Source organism: Haliotis asinina, chromosome 6, assembly GCF_037392515.1.
Source record: "Haliotis asinina isolate JCU_RB_2024 chromosome 6, JCU_Hal_asi_v2, whole genome shotgun sequence".
In the NCBI taxonomy this organism is placed as follows: domain Eukaryota; kingdom Metazoa; phylum Mollusca; class Gastropoda; order Lepetellida; family Haliotidae; genus Haliotis; species Haliotis asinina.
The window spans coordinates 16,333,221-16,355,124 of record NC_090285.1 but is presented as its reverse complement, the minus strand read 5'-3'; the positions used below and the strand labels follow the sequence as shown (position 1 = coordinate 16,355,124).

Genomic DNA, 21,904 nt, shown 5'->3' with positions numbered 1-21,904 from the left:
GTCTTGCTCTTTGGTTTGCTGCCTCTGTGGTGTAGTGGACAGAGCGTCTGAACTGAATGGTCGGTTGTCAATGGTTTGGATTGATTTCCTTGGACCTGCAGTGAGAACTGATCTTCATTAACCCATACTTGCTGTGAAGAGGCGACTAATTGGATTGGGTGTCAGGCTGCTGACTTGGTTGACACATGCCATAATATCCCAGTTGCATAAATCGATGACCATGCTGTTGATCCCTGGATTGTCTGGTCCAGACTTGATTATTTACAGACTGCCATATGGCTAGAATACTGCTGATTGAGTCGTAATACTAAACTGGGAGTATACTGGGAGTATACTGACTCCCTCAGTCAGTCAGTCTGGTAAGAGCTGACATTCATTGCTATTATATCAGTCAAAAATTAAGTCAATCTTTGTGGTTGATTGTGGTTTTGAAATCTTCATGGGAATAGACTTGTGACTATAAACCAGTCACAAATATACATATATGCTTATTTGAAGGCAGTTTATACAATTTCAGTCCTTACAAGTCAAATGTAAACGCTTCAGTCCTGTCTCACGGTTCAAATCAGGTCATGTTTGAAAGAACCACTTTGAAAAAGTTTTCATGAAGAAACTGACACGTTATATCAGTCAAATACTGTAGACCCATGCTTGTTATAGGGTAAAATGTCATCAAATATGAATGATTATTAATTCATTTTTGTCATCTTTATGATAAGGTCAACTGGGTTCATTCTGGAGGGCTTCCCTCGCACATCAGATGAGGTGAAGTACCTGGCCGAGCTGGGTCTGTTCCCTGACGCTGCCATCATTGTCGGGGTCTCGGATGGTGATGTCATTGGACGCCTGCTGCCACCCAAACTAGACAAGTGGCGGATCAAGCGAGACAAGAGGCTGGTCAAGAAGCAGAAGAAGATGGAGAAGGCTAAGAAGAAGAAGGTGAGAGGAAGTAATAAAATTTGGTGATGGTTAGGGGGAGGAAGAGGAAGAATGATAAGTGAAGGCAGAAGAAGATAGTGAAGGTAAGAGAATGATAGTGAAGGTAAGAGGAAGAATGGATATTGGTGGACGAGTGAGTGGGTTTGACTGAGTATGTGAGCAGAAGATTAGAGGCAGTGTAAGATTTCATTGAGCAGGTTATTTTCCGTTTTGTCAAAAAAAATGTTCCCCAACATCTCCAAATGTCCTGGCTGAGGACCTCTAATTCCTTGGTTCTCCTTTCATGTCTCAGTCTTAAAATACCCCAGCCTAACCCTAACCTTGGCCATTTTGTTAACGTATGGTTGTGGTTTCCAGGAGCTTGCAATCCAGAAGAGAAGAGAGGAGCTCCTGAAGGATCAGAGGGAGAGGAGAGAAGAGAGACAGGTGGGTATGAGAGACAATTTAATGTCTTTCTGTGTTATACTGTAGCTACATAATCCATCTCTGTCAAACAAGGTTTCATAGATTCATAATAATCACAATTTTATTGAATTTTGTATCACCCTTGAGGAAGATGCTAAGCTGATGAATTCATACTGCTGAAAACTCATTAGTTGAATTCAAAATGTTAAGAATGTATCCTGTCAACATGCTGATTCATTGTGTAACATGTGATCCAGGCTCAGAGAGCAGCTGAGAGAGAGGAGGAAGACGAGGAGGAGGAGGACATAGAAGAAGAGGAAGAAGAGGAAGAAGAAGACATTGAAGCAATGCTGGCTGAGGAATTTGAGGTGATACATTTTTTAAATGACTGACTTTTTGTACAGCCGATTTGCAGTTGATGAGAATTTGACACACAGAAGTAAAATATTTGAATATTCCAAAAGGAAATTTTGGGTTCTCACTTACTTAAAAACACACTGAAATATAAAAATACATAATCCCCTGCATGCTGGTACCTATTCCCAGTTTTTCCAATTCTAGCGGCCCTGAGTTTTATGACCCTGAGTGTTTTATTCGAGTTAATATGAATGTCTGGCAAGTGGCAATTCTTTTTGGACCAGTCCTCACTGAAGCAGTGACAAAAGTAAACCAGTATATGATCAAGTCTGGATCAGACAAACATTTGGATGACAGCATGAGTGACAGTTCTTGTCTTCAGATGTAAATGCAGAATACGAAGACTGCGTGAATGACAGTGTTCGGACATAAGTGAGATGTTTGAAGTTGTGTTTGTACTGATACAGGAGGAAGAAGAAGAGGAAGAGGAGGAGGAAGAGCTTGAGGAGGATGCTGTGGACAGGATCAGGAACAACCTGAATGAGATGTATGACAATGACACCAACCGGCTGGAGCAAGTTCAGGTAGGATAACTCTGGTTCTGTCTGGGTTCTTATCAGCTCACATGCCTGAAAGTCATGGTCACCTTTAAGTTCTGAATATCTCAGAAAGGAGCTGGAGCTATTAATGATGCTCTGTGATATCTCTGACTTTTGCCATGGCCACCATTTTTTTATGTAAGCAACCGAGTCTTGTATCTCTCCAGTCTCCAGCAACAAATTGCTTCAGAATTGTCATCTACTCAGTGTTAAACATCGTAAATATGTCTACTTGAATAAAAGTAATGTTCATGGTTTAACACCCATGAAGGTGAGCTATTTTCATTATGGGTTTCATTGTTGTAGAAACCCATTGCACTGAGAACAAATACAGATTTAACTGAAACGGGTACTCACATGTTTTTTAATGATGTTTACATTTTGAAATTTGAATTACATTGAAGCATGACAAGTAAGATTACCTAGAAATGTTTTTGAGTGATTTACAAGCAGCAACATTTCTAACACAGTCTAGTGGCTTCATAACCACAGCATATTCAGGAACTGAGAATCTGTTTGTGTCAGAGTTGCATCATGTTAAAGATAACTGTTGAGTCTGTCTAATGCTTGCCTCCTCCCCATCAGGACACTCTGGAGGAGGTGCTGGTTCCTCGTCTGGATGTTGATGGCGGACGCAAACCCCACATTGTCCGCTACATCCTCAACAAGAAGATCAAGCCATTTGTTGAGTTCCGCCACAGTCTGTTTGAGAGAATATATCCCATCGGTGAAAAGCTTTCCAAGAAGATGCTACAGATTGGCTATAAGCAGCCCAGTCGCTTCGGCAGATGGTGCCCAGTACAGGTACATGGCACAGTGTGGTACACTCTTGCATACACTGTAGCACCAGTAGACAAGTGGGTGAAGATTAAGTGTATCCAGATTCCATGTACCCCTTTCTGAATTGTGAGTCTTGAAGCTGAGCACAAAAAAAAAAATTCTGTCTTTAACCATAATCCAAACCCAGATATCTGAAGAATCTTGTAACTCTCCATTCTCCCAGCAGATGTCTCCATTCCTGCAACTCCCTTCTACTCTGACAGACATCCACCAAGACCACTATTGGTGACAGAGCCTTCTCAGCCTCACTATCATGTGTAAAAACTGTAGGAATCAAAAAGCACTAAAAACCCATCTGTTCACAATATTCATCTCATTGGCTTTTCTTACTCTCCTCTTCAGTGCTGATGAGAAACTACATTAGGAAGCAGGTGCTATAAAAATTCTTTATCATTATCATTATCATTATCATTATCATTATCATTATCATTATCAATATCATTATCATTGTCAGTGCCAGCTTCCCTACATGTATTCTGACAACACTCACATATCGTGCATATACCACTTATTTCGACAATGTCACATTATGATTTTAGGTTTGGTTTGGTTTGGTGTTTTGGTATGGTGGCGCTTTGTAAATACTCAAGTCTGGACCAGACAAACCAGTGATCAGCATCATGAGCATCATTCTATGCAATTTGGACACAATGACATGTGTCAACCAAGTCAGTGAACCTGACCACCCGATCCCATTAGTTGCTTATTAGTTGCTTGTTACTGAAGATAAATTCTAACCTGGACCTTCACGGGTATCTCATTATGTATCAAATGAGGTCAACAGTGTCATGGCAGATAAAACAATCACTGCTGTTTGTGAAGTGATATTCACCAGCAAGTGCACTTATAATTTACTGGTTTCAATATTGTCTAACCTCATGGGTAATATACTCTTCAAAAAAAGTAGGGGATAATGAACTTTCAGTTTGGATAGGAAGTGTAAACGTTAGCAAACGTTTCAAGGACAGACATCTTATGAACGCAACACCATTTCCCTCTATTACCACCCCTAAACACAACGCATGATATGCATGTGCACAATGCAGTCGCCGCATATATGTGATTTTGACGTTTTTTCAAGAAGGTCAAAAAATCACTTAGAATTTTAATTTTGACACTCATCTTGCATCACACATTTGGTAGTGTTTGTTTCTAGTCATTTGTTTTAAAATGAAACTCTTACACATGCAAATTACATGCCATACACCAAACATCTGTCAAAAGCAACTACATTCCAAATAACTATGGTTGTAAGGAAGTGCAAAGGGTGATGCACTCTCAAAACATTCAATAATATCATATCAACATTGATTGACTCTGTTAAATCACCTAAATATTTTTAATTGAAATAATAAAAAATGAAGATCCCCTACTGTTTTTAAAGAGTATACGTACATTTTTTTTTAAGGAAAACCAAGTTCTATGGATAGTCAACTTCTTTATTGCATTGAGTGCGACATTTTTGCGTAGGTACTAACACCATTATCAAGTAAGTGATCTTGAATATCTAAACTGACTGTCTGATATTCATCCTCCAGCTTCACAGTGGGGAGTGCATCCAGGCAATGAGTGGCCCTGGCTACCAGACATACCCCTGTATCTACCGCCAACATATCTACTTCCTGTCCAGCTTACATGCTCGGGAGGAATTCATGCATGACCCCATGACCTTCCTCAAACAGCAGTCGCCCAAACCAGTTGTGCCAGTCAGAATTGCAATTATCGGACCGCCCAAGTCTGGGAAAACGACCTGTGAGTCTGATATAGATGTTTCATTCTATGATTCCAGTTTAACCAAAACTGATTTTATGCCACATTCAGCATTTTCCGTCAATAGGATGTCGGTTTATAAATAATTGGATCTGCACAAGACAGTGTATAATTGACATCATAAACATCGATTTTAAAACATGGGCTCTTGAAAACCGGTCCTAACCCTCGTCTCAGCAGTGTTTGTCCTTAACCCTGAAAAGCAGCAGGCTCTAAGGGGCCAGAATCATATACAGTTGTGGGTCCTGATCAGAATGTGTAGGCGTTATATTTTAGCCACAGTATGATTACTTCCCAGCAAACAAAATATGTGACAACTAACAAACTTAGTTAAAGAGTTTAATTTAACTCTAGTGACTGAAAAGTCTTTGCAATACATTTGGATAATGTGTTTGAGGTAAAAAGAGCATGTCTCAGTAATCTCAATTATTTCTTCGAAAATGATAGTGGTTTCGCTCACAGCTGCTGTATAAGGTAGAAGCTTGAAATTACTGAATGATATTTTCTGAAAAATAGTATTCTTAGTTATTGGGGATGAAGAAGCTGTTAGCCAGAAGGACCAATAGAAAACAAAAGCTGTGGGTTCAAGTGATTTTCAGTTGCCTTTGGGTCTATGGACCGATGTTAACTTTGAAACACCGATCTTCGAGGTGCTACCAGAGCTGCCAGCAAGAAGAATCAATTGAAACCTTTATGGAAGTTGAGCACTCAGACATTTTTGTCCCAGTCCATGATGATGTGTTTTGTGTGCAGTGGCCACAAGGTTTGCAGAAGAATATGGTCTGATGCGGTTGTCTATTGGGGAGGCCATGCGACAGGTGCTACAGAACCAGCCTCACTCGGAACTTGCCCGGGAGATGAACTCCCACCTCTTCCGTGGCCTCACCATCCCCGACGAACTGGCAATACAAGCTCTTGAGATCTGCATGCTGGACATGAAATGCCAGACAAGAGGGTAAGTTGACTTTTTGAGAAAATCTGTTAATCTGTTCACTGAGAAGTGAAATTGATAATAACTGTTACCAATTGCAGTATTACATGAATGTTGAAAAAAATGAGGTTTTAGATAGTCCAGGGGACAAGTGTGGTGTACTTTTGTAAAGCCATCAAATTTTCTGTACAGAGTTGCATAACTTGGGCATGCCAGGATCCTATGATCCCAGTTCACTCAGATTGTTTCTAGCTTTGTCAGCCCCTTACCCACGCCTGCTTTAGGGTTCCACCTAAGTGTTTAAATTTGAAACTGCATCACTTCAATCTTACCTCCCATTTCAATCTGAAATTCCTGATACAGCTTTAATTCTGTTCCTACTGACAAAGGAAACTTGTTCACAAAAACAGCACTACTGTGATTTGAAAAAAATTCAATCCAGATATGGAACCAATAGAATTTCACCAGAGTACAAGTTGTAACAATCAAAAGTGAAACAAGTACCATCATGACAAAAACCATTAGAAAAACTGAAATTGGCATTTCATTTATGCTATATAGACAGTCTATGTAAACTTAGCCCCGAATGATTCTGAATCCTATTTTCCCTACAATCGCTTCTGGGCGATGCACATGGAACATGCCACAACAGTGAATAAACAGTCGCTGAAAATAGTGTTTTTGGCAGTTTTCAAGGATTTCAGCTTGCAGAAATATTAGCTGATGGTAACTATGTCAACAGAAACCAAAAAGCATATATATACTGCAGGTCAAATATGGGTGTTATAAGTCGATTTTCGTTTGTTAAGAGATCATTGTCAGTGACCAGCGTATTTTGTAAGTCCCACCAAACCCTAAACAGTAGCTGTAGTCTGATTGGTTAAATCCGTTTAACCATCTGACATTTGATTGGGTGGTCATAGGTCACTCAAAGGTTACCTGACGTGACCTCCTACTATGTTTGGTAGACCAGTGTAGGAGTGTAACGGATAACGCTGGGGCTAAGTTTACTTAGACTGGCTGTGTATAAGAAATGTGGTCCATGTTTGCTTTGCAGTGGAGCTAACTCCAACTATTGCACACTTGTGTTTATCAGATTAGTTACCAGAAAGACAGATTTATACATAGGAAGTATGAAATGATTGGTCATACACTGATAATCTATCAGCTGGCCTGGCATTAACAATGGTGAATTCTTCCAGGTTTGTGCTTGACGGTTTCCCAGTGACCCGCCGCCAGATTGACCTGATGACAGAGAGGAGCCTGATCCCTGTGCGGGTTGTTGAATTAAAGGTGGACAGCAAGGATGTAATGATTCGTGGAACCAAGGACAGACTCTCATCTGCACGGTAGGACTAAATCACACAGTCTCAGAACATTGTTCAAAATCATTGAATCATTTCATTTCAATCTGAAAACTTGATGTCAGTTACAGGCCAAATTCTTTTGTACCTCCATTCCTTCTATTTTCTTTCCTTCAAGCTCACACCATACTCCAGTGCTCTACCTTAACATGGCAGCTACCAGATCCTTTTCTGTGTGACACGAAATCTACCATTCTCTCCAGCCCTATCTCCTGCCCTTAATTCTTTCTTTACTCACAGATACTGCTTTACAAAAAACGCTCAGGTGTTGCTGTACAAAACAATCTTAGCTCTAAGGATTTATTCAAACCCTAAAGATCACATGCAATGTAAAACACAACTTTGCAGATTCTGATACCTTTCGGTATGCACTTCATAACAAATCATCAAAAATGCCAATTCAACCTATAAAGCTGAAAAAAAAATGCGATGAAAAAAAGCCCACGAAATCGGAGTTCAAACGATTCAGAAATTTTCCCCAGCACTCATAACGCATGTGCAGTAAGTTCGTTCACGGAGCTTGAAACAGTATGCCTGCCCGTAGTATGAGGTCGTGAACATTAGTCTAATCTTTGTTGTGTACACAAACAAGTAAATAATCTACTTGTTACATAAGAAACATGTTGATTATGATGAGCAGACTCTGTCACAAAGAAAACTCAATTTCTGGTATACTGACACCTATATGTCTGCCTGCCTGCCTGTCTGCTAATGGCAATACGTAATGCATAACTTCAATCATTGACCACATGTAATTTGAAATTAACACCTATCAGGCTTTTAAGCCGTAAACAAAGAGCCAGCTAAACGTATCGGCAAATGAACCAGTGGCCAATGACAAGGCGTTGTTACACCAGAGTGCACATCCACCACCACTTTTGATTTGCGATTATACGCTTATAATGTTGTTTATTTGTTTTTTCACAATCACCTATGCATTTTATATGTCATGAACAAGTGATAATAATTATTGTATTATATTTGATTTTTTGGTTACCTTAACAAAGACTTATCAAATATGGTTGCTTGATAAAGGCTACTTCATCCCTCCATCCTTCACTCACTCACTCACTACCTTCCAGGACCCTGCCCCTACATGACAGCTCCCAGATCCTGTCAGTGCGACTACGTTGCTACCGCGACTCCATCCAGGAAGTGAAGGACTGGTACGTCAAGGAGCACATGAACTACGTGGAGGTGAACGGTGACAGCTCCAAGTGGGCAGTGTGGCAGAACTTGCTGGACGTTGCCAAGGAGAGTGTTCAGCAGATTCAGAGCTACCTACAGAGAGTCTCTGATGGTAAGTCATACAGATGTATTGACTGTGGAATTTAATGTCAGGGATGTGTTTGCTTAACATGGCTGTTATCAAGTTTAAATGTTAAAACCAATTCCATTAGTTGGTGAAACCAAGACTTTGTAAACTTATCTCATCTGCACTACATTTTTGTGGAGATACATGTACCTGTAACAAAAACAAGGAAATATACATGGTTATGTGAATTTTCAATCAGGGGCTACTTCTGAAGCTTATTTTCAGACTGCTCACCAACATTTATTGTAAATACAGACTGGTGATAACAGCCACTTCGCCTCTCTGGTCTGAAGTTTGTACAAATTTATACAATTATTGACTTCTTGTGATCCTACATCGATAAATCATTGGATCAACTGAACTGAAGTCAGTAATTGTTATATTATATCACAAGAATACTGAACACTTGGTCTTCGTGGTGTTGTGTCGTCTGCCAATTTGATACAGGTGAGGTTCCACTAAACCAACTAGTGTGATGCACACAGTGACGAGTTTACAGCTGGAATATCCTAAGTCTGTTTATAGCCATGGGAGGTGCTTGGATTGTTATATCAACCTCTTGCGACGTGGCGAGGTTGTACATCAACATCTCCAACAAACCTCTCACAACGTGGCGAGGTTGACATCTCTTAGTGTCAAAGCTACAATGTGACCAAGTTGGCCAATCAGAAGGGCAAAATCTATATTTTATAATATAGTCAGGTGCTTCACTTACTCTACAAGATGATCAGGTTCTCATACTGGATGTTTGTTGTCCAGGTAAGGCAGCATCTATAGCAGACATGTGCATCACACCCAAGGAGTTCCTGCAGCGAGTGGGAGACTTTGAGCAGTACTGTCCGGTCAGCCTGGCCCTCAGAGGGGAGCTTGTTGACTGCTCCACTGATTCTACTCTCAAAAATGCTGCCGAGTTCAGAGGTAGGTTTTCTGATTTACACTGGTGGCCACTGGTCGTGCTTTTACTGATCTTGGTGCTCCAGGAGGATTATCTCTGGTTTGATAATACTGGCATATCAGTGCCTGTTTGTCCTAAAACAGAGACGGGGCAATGAGTAGACTTAAGCTTCATCTCTGAATACATATATTTTTGATATTTTTAGTTAAACAAATAGGCCCATTTAATCTGAAAAAGAGCCAGGGGGAGATTCAGAACCTGAGGACATTTAGAGCTTTTAGCATGGCAGGAGGGCTAAGCAACAGGGGAAAATAATGTTGTTTAGGGATGATGGGACAGACTATGGGAGAGATCTAGGGTGATATGATTCCATGGGATTATGATACATACCCCAAACCATTTCCATCAGTCTTTGAATGGAATTTGTAAATGACACACATGAAGGGTGAACATTTGTGAATGTCAGCTTCTGTAATATGGTGGACATGATGTTTCAGAGTATATTCATATTCCTTCATCCCTCACCCATCATTTTCCAAAAGTTACATCCATAAATTTTCACTTCCTCCTTTAAGTGTCAAAAACAGCTGAGTCTGTTGGCATGTCTAAGCAGAATTTGTAATATATTCTCCTTTGAACCTGAGAACACTTTCTAGAACATTTGTTACAAAACTCAGGTTACAGACTGGTGGGTTTGGTCAGTGGAGATGGACAGAGCAAGAATAGGCTTCATGGTAATCTTTCCAGACAGATCTCTTGGAAAACATTCACAAATTTTCTTGAGTATTCATAATTCAAATTATAGATGTTGAAAGCAGGAATGTTTCTACTGGCTGGTGCGATGCTAGGCCACAAGGTTTTTTTTTAAGGGCAGTTATGTGAGTAAAATGTACCCAGGTCAGAAAAAGTATTTGAGGTAGGTGAATATTTAGTTTTCTCATGTAGTCCATGGACAAATTTCCTTGTAATGAAAGACACATTTGTGTTCGAAACTCTCAATAAGCAGGATCTGACCAGTACTCTGACTGCAGGTCACTACTACAAGATGGCATCCAAGGTGGAGCTTGACCAGTTCCTGGAACAGCCAGAGAACTATGTGCCTCCTTTGGCACCCAGGAAGCTACCCCCACCAGAGATGCTGCCCAAGCGAAGGAAAGCAGAGGAAGTCCAGGCCATCCAAGAGATAGAACTGCAGGGCTACTGCCCGGTCACCTTCCTGGACGGCAAGAAGAGGTCAGTGCTGGAGTCCTTGACTAATTTGTGCCTAAAGTTTTCATTACCTGTCCTATGAAAAGCATATGTACTTCTCAGAAGACATCATATTACATCCGGAAGAAATTAGAGTGCACCCATTCTTTAATACTGCTATAGTAAATCCCCAATCATATCAGTAGCATAGGTGAGTGAATTTAGTTATACGCTGCTTTTAGCAAGCAACACCAAGGTGAGGGATGTCACAAATTGTACCCATGTGGGGAATCAACATGGCCTACAATCATGTCATGGCAGATTACCTTTAGTTTTATTGACAGAATTTGGTTGTCATTAATTTCTTGGATATTGCGACAATTTGTAAGAGGCATTTTCAGGGATCTGGTGGTCAGACTCGATGACTTGATTGGTGGTTAATAATAGCAATGCTTTGGGTGTCTGGTTAGCAGTGTTCCAGTTAAATGGTGGTATTTCATCAATAAACTGTATAGGTCACACAGTTTTTTGAGACACTAAGGAGTTGTTTTGTTTGCTGCAGATATGAGTCCATAGTGCCAGGAAACCCTGAGTTGATAGTGGAATACAGGAAGAAGTATTACTACTTTGAGTCTGAGGAGAAGCTCCTGAAGTTCATGAAGTAAGTACTGATGCCAGCAGAACATTTCAGTAAACACAGCATATGTATAGCATCAATATGGAGTCGATTTTAAGTCATTTTTTAAATTTGTTAAACTGTAAAAAGTAAAATAGGGCTTTTTCACTTTTTGTGTTTTTTTCAAATACCATGAAAATTAAGTTAATAAAGAGAAGAGACAGTTAAATTAGTTGTGAGTTATATTTGTTATCTTTATCTTGTTATCTTTCTTCAATATGAAAGTCTGATTTTAAGTCATTTTCTAAATTTGATAAATTTTAAAAAGTGAAGGTAGCACTTTTTCATTTTTTGTGGGGTTTCAAATAATAGTGTAAAGGTTAGTGAATTACTAAAAATTAAATTAATAAAGAGAAGAGACAGTTAAATTAGTTGTGAGTTATATTTGTTATCTTTATCTTGTCATCTTTCTTCAATATGAAAGTCCGATTTTAAGTCATTTTCTAAATTTGATAAATTTTAAAAAGTGCAGTAGCACTTTTTCATTTCTTGTGGGGTTTCAAATAATAATGTAAAGGTTAGTGAATTACTAAAAATTAAACTAATAAAGAGAAGAAACAGTTAAAATAGTTCTCAAGCATATTTCTGTTATCATGTTAATTGATTCAGATTGATGTATTGTAAAAACTGTAAAGGCACTTTATGTTATTTTTTCAGTATTCAAAGTTCAAGATTTGCAATTTACGAAAATCAACAGGAAATTCAGTTTATTTCATTTAGTTACTCTCTCCTTCATTTTCTCCCAAAAGACTGCCTGAGGTGTACTGGAACCTGAAGCTCCCCCACAAGCTACCCCCCAAGAAAGAGCCCCTCCCTGTGACAGGGCTCCCCATGCTGGGGTTCATGGAGCAGACCGTGTCCACTGCTGTCATCAAAGCTCTCACTGCAGCCGGCAACTTCAAGCCAAAGTACCCCTTCATCAGCACATCCCGTTCCTCCTTGTTGTATGTGGCGTATCATCTGAAAGGTGGGAATGGCATCTGAATATTTTTATACTGTTTTGAGAAAAATTTCAGCCCATTCAAATGGGAGTGTACTAATGATTAGGCTAGGGCATGTTTCACTAAACAACCTTAACTAAGGTTAACTTTAACTCCCATTTTTTAACATTGCACTAAGGTTACCTTAGTGTCTTTCAGTTACCTTAGTGCTTTGTAGAAGGAGGCCCTCAGAATGGCATGCTGAGCCAGTAGGCAATACTTCTAGCAACTTCTTACAGTTGAGCTTGAGATATTTTTCACCTTCCAGCTTACAACCCTAAGAGTTCCGAGTATGTCCGAAAGAAGTACAAGAAGAAACTGCAACAGTTTGAAGAGACATGTCACCTGATCCAGTACCTAGGGGACAACATGACTGTCCGTTACCGCAATCCAACAGAGAGACCAAAAGACTTTGATGTGAAACTTGAGACATTCTTCTCTCTCCGTGGCATCGAGCCAACGCCCACCTGGATTGCATAGCTAATCCTGCCAAGTCATCAGTTTTCATCAAGTGCCTGGGAGGGCTGTTTGTTTAAAATCAGCAAATTTTTGAAGTCAAATATAATGAAAGTGCAAGGGAGTGTAGCATTATTTGGTGTAATTCATTTCTTCAAATTAGAATATACAATTAATTGTCAGATATAGTATTTCAACTTGATTGATAATTTAATACTGATATTATCAATATTTGGGAAATATTTTGTATATTTGTAAATATATTTTAGAATAAATGTAGATAGATATATATTCATTCATGACATCCCAATGCCTTTATTTGATAAACTGTCCAATTTTTCTTTTCAATCATGTCCAAAGATTTTCTTACCAAGTTATAGTATTACAAGAATATTCTTGCAAGTTTTTGTACTTCCGTCCAAGTTGCCTTGAGTATTATTACGTTTCCAGATATATTTTTGTCTCAGAAATGTTGCAGTATTTGTAGATATAACTTTACTCTATTTTCCCCTGATTTTCTTCAATGTGTAAATATTTGTTTTCAAAGAACATGGTTTCAGTAATGTTGATGCATATTCAGCTAAACTATGGTAAAGCAAGTAGCTGTCAAGGATGTAAGAAAATGCTTCAAGTTTAAGATTGTTAGGTTTTGAGTTCTTATCAGACCTAATGAAGGTAGCTTTAACTATCAGTCAAACACCTAGTTAAATTCAAAGATGTTTCCACGCACACTTGTCACTCTGTCATTCAAAGATGTTTTAACATATACTTGTCACTCTGGTAAATTCAAAGACATTTCAACAGACACTTGTCACTCTAAATGAAGATAGCTTTAAATATCTGTTTTTGCTTTATCAGATTCAAAGATATTTCTACAGACACTTGTCACTCTTTCTGAAGATAGCTTTGAATATCTGTTATATGCCTTATCAAATTCAAAGATGTTTCAGCAGACACTTGTCATTCTGTTAAATTCAAAGACGTTTTAACAGATACTTGTCACTCTAACTGAAGATAGCTTTAAATATCTGTTTTTGCATTATCAAATTCAAAGATGTTTCAACAGACACTTGTCACTGTGACATGCGTCCACCCAGAGTTTATCTGTGATATGATAGGGTGCCATTCTGCATCTCATTAACTGTGCTGTGATGAATATTGTTTATGGGACATGTTATTGCCATCGAACTACATGTACATATTTTTGGTGTAATATATTGTGGTCTCAGAATACATGTATTAAGAATTGTATTAAATTATATTTATAGATTTTATATGTGTTGGTTTGTTTTGAGCCTTGACTGATGTTTTGAACAGCAGTTAAATGGATGCAAGTCAAAGACATCATTTCAAGCAAGAGTATTGTGCATATGAACCAGTAATCATTATAGGGACAAGTTTCAGGAATGAAATCCACAATCAGTGGAATCTGGCCCCTTGTTACACAGAAAAGTCCATTACCTTCATTACTTACATGTATGAAAGGGGCAGTGACGTAGCCTCGTGGTTAAAGCATTTATCATCCAGCCAAAGAACCATGTTTGATTCCCCATATGGTTACAATGTGTGAAGCCATTTCCATTAAACGCTGACACTATCTTCTAAGAATCTTTCTTGAGTAGTGATCTCTTTCTTGTGTCAAGAGAACTGATTCTTACTTCAGCAGGTAATTAGGCTGGGTACATCACTTTTGTTTACAAGAGGCTTGCTATGAGGGTAACAGAAACGTGAACATGCAAAAAGTTCATTATATGATAGTAAGTGTATATTATTGTCTGTGTGATTGTACAAAGAAGTGGTCCAGACATCCTATAGAGTCATGATAAAAAGTCTAGCAAAGCAACATGCAGTTAGCACTTGTACAGTGACATGTATGTATGTACCAGTCCAGACAAAGTGTTAGTCTGCTGAGATTCTGCGCCATGGAGCAACAAAGATATACTTTTGGAAACACGCACATTATAAAACCAAAATAAGTTTCGGGTGAAGAAGATATTTTACAGGCGCTTCTGTGTTCTTTGGATTCATGAAATGTGTAATAGCTCTGGCAAATGTACAACGTCAGCTGAAGGTAGGCAACTCCGCCTGACATATTTAGAGATGTGACCTGAGTTGTCTCCCTTCGTAAAGAAGCCCGCGAACGGGGAGTGGATACAACCGCTGTGGAAATGACAACTTTGAGACAAAAGCGCTCATATTTCAATGAAGCAGATCAACACAGATCATTCAAAGAGAACAATCGTCCCAATATCAAATGTAAACTGTGTTTTATAAACTCAACAACACAATCGTTCTTGTGACGCCATTCAAAGCGATGTACATAGAAGAAAAAATATGAAACCAAATGCAAGAAAAATACACTTAAAGTACAGAACAGACATCTGGCTTGAAAATATTAATCATAATATTCGATTAGAGACGTTTGTAAATTGTAAGGTTGCCATGTCAATGTTTAGCGACAAAAGTCACAGTTCACTGATGTCGATGTCACAAGTTCCAAACAGTGGACATTTAAATCAGCGATGAGCTTCTCGCTGCACGGTTCCGGCTTGAAACATTCCAAGTGCTCGCCACCGCTCACTTTTAGGAAGTCTTGGCGTCAAAAGAGTTTACTTGTGGTTCGAAATTCAATGGGGTTTTTTTTCTCATTGAACACCTTTTTTACCCACAATGAAAAGGTCTGTCCGCAAATCGTGTTTAAATACCCACACATTCGTTTTTCATCGACACTGCACGTGCAAAATGAATTTCACCTGGTATTCAAACAACCACTCCAAAGTTGCGTTTGTACACTCTGTTATCACATTGTTTTTTTTATGGTTTTGGTTAAACTTGAGCCAGCGTTTTCGGCACAGACGTTTCAGTTGGACCAATGTTACGTTCAGATGAACATTGAGTGTGGCTAATTTAAACTATATGAACATAAGGGTAAAAGGAACAGAAACGACAATTCCACTAGGGACCATTATGATTCCACAGAGTCCAAAGCACAGTCAGGTATTTCATTGGATGTGGTGTAGTTGTCCCAGTTCTGGTCACTACATCTGTGTTGGGCGCCATACCATTAAGCCTTGGGGTTAACAACTCATATTAGTTAGTGTGCACTAACAAATATTCAATACAATGTCAACCAGGTCAGCGTGCCTAACCACCCCATCCAGTTAGTCACTTCTTACGACAGTCATGGGTTGCTAAAGACGACAAGCATGGGCTGCAATTCTAACATAGATCTTCACATATAAAGTAAGTGCAAGGGAACTTGTCTTCGTCCTCGATGACCCATGGTGTTTTGTCTTCATTCTGTTACGATACATTCAATTAATTTGTCACTAAATTACCAGTTAAACCACAAAAAGATATGTCAGGTGTAAAATCGCTAAAGTGTGTTAACAGAGGATAACTGTAGCCTCGTTTTAAAAGAGGATGAGATTTACGGATGAACAACTTCTATATTTACTATGAGGAGCGCCATTTCGTTGTGGAGTTTTTAACACTGTTATCAAGTAAGTGATGTACAGGACAGTGTAGAATAACGCTTGGCCTCCGAATATGAAAAGTTTGATAGGAACAAGTAACCCCTTTGAAACTGAAAAGGAGTTCCAATGATTTGGAAGATTCAGATCCTGCACCTGAGGAAATCCTGATTTGCTTGATCTTCGGCTGTAGCGCTGCAGACAGGGATAGACGAAAGGGAAAATAATGCAGTTCAGAGACTGTGAGGGATTGAAAGTAGAGTGGACGGGCTTATATACACATGTAAAGTAGTGTTTGTACAATGGAGCGGAGAAGCCGCACTGTACTATAACTTATATAGTCTGGTTCATAATTATTGAGAATTTTTCTTCTTACTTTGAGCTATCCTAACACCTCAACTGATTCATGGATACTTAAAACTAAGTAATGGTATAAGGGAGGTAACTCATCCTGGCCTACTGAGTATAGTACAATTAGAGTTACCTCCCCTGAATTTGTAGCAGACATCATTTTCCTCAGCACTGTGAACAATGTCTGCTGAAGATAAAAGAAGGTTGATTTTGGAGTTGTGTAATCAAGGAATTGATGATGTAAATACATTGGCAGAGAGAACAGGAACTCCTCTTTCTACTGTGTATAGGATTAGGAAGAATTTTAAAGAGGGAAAGGATTTTGGGCACCAGAAAGGAGCAGGGAGACCCAGAAAACTGGACTTCTCAGATTGCGTCCGGCTGGGAATTTTAGCGTCTAAAAAGCAAAGGTGAAGCATCTCCAACATCAGGTATGAAATGATAGAAAGGGGATCAACAGTTGTATCAAAATCTACAGTTAGAAGAAATTTGATTGATCTTGGACGGGAGAAAAAGACTGGAATTCCTTCTCCTCTCATGAAACAAGAACATAAAGACAGGCGTGTTGAGTGGTGTTTGGCACATGAAAACTTTGACTGGGAAAATGTGATGAAAGCTCAATATGGGTATATCCCAATAATGTGAAAATATGGACAAAGTCTGCGTCAGCACCGTTGTATCGACGACCTAAATACAGCCCAAAGTTTCATGTATGGGGAGGGATATCCTTATTAGGAACGACCCCGCTGTGTGTGTTTGAGGGAAATCTGACAAGTCAACGCTACACTAACATATTAGATAATTTTCTCCTTCCAAGTGCACATGTGTTTTATGGAAATGACTGGATTTTGCAGCAAGATAATGATCCTAAACACACCGCAAAACATGCCAAGCAGTGGTTTCATGAGAAAAATGTGACTGCATTACCATTTCCTGCATATAGTGCTGACTTAAATCCCATTGAGAACATTTGGGGGATGATGAAGGAATGTGTGAATCAAAAGGGGTTGACAAAAATTGAAGACATGAAGAGAGAAGTGGTCCGATACTGGGACAGCATAACTCACGAGACACTAACCTCTCTGATAGGAAGTATGCCTACCCGTCTTAGACTGTGCCGTGAAGCTCAAGGAGACTTGATAAAATATTACATTGTTACCTACACAACATGAAAAGGTCAGTTCACTTTCACAATACATTCAATTTTATCTGATTTGTTCTCGTTTAATAATATGAAATGCTTTAGCTATTCTCAATAATTTTGAACCCTACTGTATATCTCTCTAAAAGAAGCCTTGCGTCAGCATTATTCAATGACATGTGATGCTGGAACAGTTGTCCGAGGAGACAAAACAATGTGATGTGGTACAGGTTGGTTTTTTGGTAGGTTTTCTTGTTTAACCCCGCACTAAGCAATATTCAATATATAGTGGCGATCCAACGTTTGAGAACTGCTTGACAAGTATTAGATGAACCATGACCTGCAAATGAGCCCAATTTGCATATATGGGTACGCCCTCCAGATCCTTCCATTTGAAACAAGAGGGAAACAGGTTTAGGTAGTCGTCTAAATAATGAAAAGTTCAGTTTCCTCGTGCGACTCATGTCGTGATGGTGTCTTGCTGAACTAAATCGCCACGGTCAGCATGTATTGCACGTGCTTAATTGCCAGTCTACCTGCAGCAACCAAGTGTATTCGTCCAGATTACTTGCCCCGCCTGCTTGTCACAAACGCGTTCACTGGGCTCATCTAATACTTGTCAAGCAGTAGGCCAGGAGTCTGCGCTCTACAAGATTATGAGTGCGGATCTTCGTGTGTACGGATCCTCAAGTTCTCATCCAGTCGTTCGTCTCCAAAATACTAGATGGTAAGTCGCCAGGCCTGGCAGTGACATGTATTACGTGTGAAGTGTGTAAAAAAATAGAGGCCTGTTTGGGAGTAGACATTTTCAGTGAGTATGATTTGGCAACGTATTTTTGTAATATTGCAGCAATTACACGGCAGGGGACACCAGAAATGGGCTTCACACATTGTGCGCATGTGGGGAATCCCCGCGGTTCATCGGCGTGCCGTTTCCGTCTTTGAGCAGGAATTCAGTTTGAGTCCTTTCCCTTAGTCACCCCAGGAGCCAGTATCTTTGCAGCTTGAATCTGTAACTTCATAATAATCAGGTTTCTACTAAGATTAACAGTAATTAAAATTTGATAAAACCTTGTTTTCCTTTAGATGATCAAGATGAAAGTCTTGGGTCACTCCTCGAAAAGGTTTCTTGACGTGGATTTCCTGAGTGACAAATATTTTCGTCCTGAAATTCTGTTAAATGATCATTGAAACTCAGTGAAAATGACGTGTGCCCACCCCACCTGCTTCTCAGTAGTGTGCACCCGTCCTTTCTAAAAAAAGCGGTATCCGCCCCTATGGTAGTAGTAGTAGCAGTAGCAGCAGCAGCAGCAGCAGCAGTAGTAGTAGTGAAAGTAATAGCAGTGACAATCATTGCCATCATCATCACAATAAATGTTGCATGTATGAATTATGTTTATGTTCCGTCCGGTATACAATTAGACACAATGTTCATTTCCATCCGTGACATGCAAGTTACGTGCTCCTTCGGTGCCCACTTTATGTACCAGATGATACGTGTTCACATAAAACGTGTGAAACCCATTCTGTTGCTAAGAGCCAACTACACTCCCTCACTCACTTTGGCAAATAATCGCATCTCGAAGTATCTCCCTTCTTTCTATCCAATCAGAATGCGTGTTGGCGACTTGTGTTGATGTGGCACAAGTTGAATAGCTAGCATGTCCATTGTAAACGAGGGCTATGGAGACGCCATTGAATCGCCATTTTATAGATCTGCCCTGTCTGGAAGAATCATTTGCGCCTCGTGTTGGGGGAAAGGTTTCCCGATGCATAAGGACATTACCGAGGCCTTACAAATGATTACTTTTGAAACAACGTCGCTGATTGCACAACTAAATCAGATGGCAACCACTCACGAATCTTGAACGCTCGCACCATGAAAGAGCCGTATTAGAACAAAGGTTCGTGGAAGATATGACAAGTAACCTCTGTGGAAAGAGAATGGGGGGTTCGAAGTCTAACTTCGAAGTCTTGACCTAACTTTACTCAAACTGACTGTCCTTGTAGGTTTGGTTCACGTTTCGCAGACACGTCATTATCATCCAATATTGTAGCCTATATCTGTCGGGGTTGGCTGGTTGGTTCTTTAACGAAGCCGCAGTCAGCAATATCCCAGCTGTATGGCGTCACAACCCTCCTTCGGTGTTAGAATGTGTATACATGCCTATAGACAATGTGGGGGTGGTAGGGTAGCCTTGTCACCGACGTGATACCGCTATTCCAGCTGTCGTAAACTTCAACTCACTCACTGAAGTCGAGGTGACGTTTAAACAGCTACGAAGAGTGAAGGGAGACCACTCTCGATCATTCACCTGTGCTCGTAACTTAAAGTGAAGTTATCGTAAAATATCTAGACTTCCGGCATGCGGTTTGTGGCTATAGCTGAACACGACTGTTAACTTCGCCATTTCCAGCACAGAGAACTTGCTAAACACTCGACTAGAAGACAGTAACACAGCGGAATAGAGCAAACGACCATTCAATACCTTGATTAGTTTACTCTTGCCGCAACTTCAAGTTGTGAAACAAGAAAACAAACTTGGTCCAATTGCCTCTCCTGTTATGTTGACGTTACTGTCATCTAGATGTTTGCAGGTCAAAAGAGGGAAGAAAAACAGACTCGTATTCTTTAATATTTATTATATGTCAAGACATAGAATGGTATGAGATTAAAGAAAGTATCCGAATCGCAGCCAAAAGGGAAGATGGCTCATCTCATTAGCAGAGAATAAACCTCAGAAATGTCATCCGAAGGGTATGCCAAAAGATGCTTGATCCAAAAGAAAGCCCAAAAATGTAGCCAAAACAGACCGAAGAGGGAGAAATGGGATAACAGGGTACTATACGAGCACCCAAACATATTTCATCCAACCAGAAACCATACACAGCCAACCAAACAGGCCAGCTAATCACATCAACATCACATATCCAGAAAAATATACCATCTCCTCTCTCTCTCTCTCTCTCTCTCTCCCTCTCTCTCTCTCTCTCAGGGATTGATTTCCAGCATACCATAATATAAATATAATAAAATGTCTCTAAACTATGCATAAGACCATGGTGGAAGCATAGACAAAAGAACAGGAATTCTGTCCAAGATGAGGAAGATGTAGATAAAATACATGCACACACAGGCGGAATCCTCATCTAGCGACGGCAGTAGACTAGCAGCAGGAGTGACATGAGACATGATACCGGATCATGTCTTCCCGTGCTGAAATAACCAAAACAACACAATACATTACACATTAAATACATGAAGAGTAGAACCAAAATAATTTAGGGACCGTCGAAACTATAGTAGACAAGCGATTTGCCGATAACATAGACCATGGGCTAATGGCGTTCCTTTCGGGACAAGTATCGCCATGAGGAAGTAGATCCTCTTTTGCCGGCTCTTGTCATGGTTGCAGTCGGTGAGAAAAAGAAGTGCATGTTGTGTTTGTTTGAACCCCGTAATGAAACTGGCAAAGTGATGAACGTAGGTAGTTGCTGGCAAAGTCCGTATATCTGTCGTGGGCAACGTCTAGTGAGTGGTGTACATTTATAGGTTGTCAGTAGCTGCACTGAAAGATGACCTACGCAATTCGGCAGGGTAAAATCGGGTTGATGGTGATAAACGCTCGCTAATAGTCTGACAAGAGTGGTCTCCCTTCACATAAAGCTCAATAACCTGCTCGCACGATTTGCTTGTTAATTTTGTGCATGACTCAGTCAAGAAATTAAAGCCGGCTAAATAACATTTTCATCCATATTCCAGCTCATATGAATGCCAAGGCAAGGCGTCTAATTTTACGGCAAAGAGCGTGATAATAGGCAGTTGCTTGTTCTATCAGTTAGCACTGGTTCTCCATGCCTTGGAAGTCGAAGAATGTTAGTGGTTTGTCGTGGTGTAGTGAGTGACTATTTCTTAACGCTGCATCAGCAGTTTTGCGGCAATATGCGGTTTTACGTGACATAGTAGTAGTAGTAGTAGTAGTAGTAGTAGTAGTAGTAGTAGTAGTAGTAGTAGTAGTAGTAGTAGTAGAGGCAGTGCATAGGCGGATCCAGAGGAGAGTACGGGAGTTCGTACCCACTTTTGTCCTCAAAGTTTGTTAAATGAGTATTTGAAACGCGGTGATAATGAAGTGTACACCCCACACCCGTGTGCCTCTCCCCTCCCCCGCCCCCAAATTTTCTCAAAAAGCTGTATCCGCCTCGCAGACCCATATTTTCACAACA

The 21,904-nt window shown here is 39.9% G+C and overlaps 1 protein-coding gene across 1 annotated transcript in view; it reads left to right on the top strand.

Annotated features, from left to right (window-relative positions):
* LOC137286500 (adenylate kinase 9-like) overlaps positions 1-13,989 on the top strand; it is a 51,508-nt gene extending 37,519 nt beyond the window's left edge. Inside the window, exons 28-41 of the mRNA XM_067818404.1 lie at positions 720-939; positions 1,297-1,365; positions 1,602-1,712; positions 2,169-2,285; positions 2,886-3,104; positions 4,679-4,892; positions 5,664-5,865; positions 7,044-7,190; positions 8,288-8,505; positions 9,280-9,438; positions 10,447-10,648; positions 11,166-11,264; positions 12,029-12,246; positions 12,528-13,989. Coding sequence (XP_067674505.1) covers positions 720-939; positions 1,297-1,365; positions 1,602-1,712; positions 2,169-2,285; positions 2,886-3,104; positions 4,679-4,892; positions 5,664-5,865; positions 7,044-7,190; positions 8,288-8,505; positions 9,280-9,438; positions 10,447-10,648; positions 11,166-11,264; positions 12,029-12,246; positions 12,528-12,739 — 2,407 coding nt within the window. The 3' untranslated portion in view covers positions 12,740-13,989. The remainder of the gene's footprint in view (positions 1-719; positions 940-1,296; positions 1,366-1,601; positions 1,713-2,168; positions 2,286-2,885; positions 3,105-4,678; positions 4,893-5,663; positions 5,866-7,043; positions 7,191-8,287; positions 8,506-9,279; positions 9,439-10,446; positions 10,649-11,165; positions 11,265-12,028; positions 12,247-12,527) is intronic.
* The last annotated feature ends 7,915 nt before the right edge of the window (positions 13,990-21,904 follow it).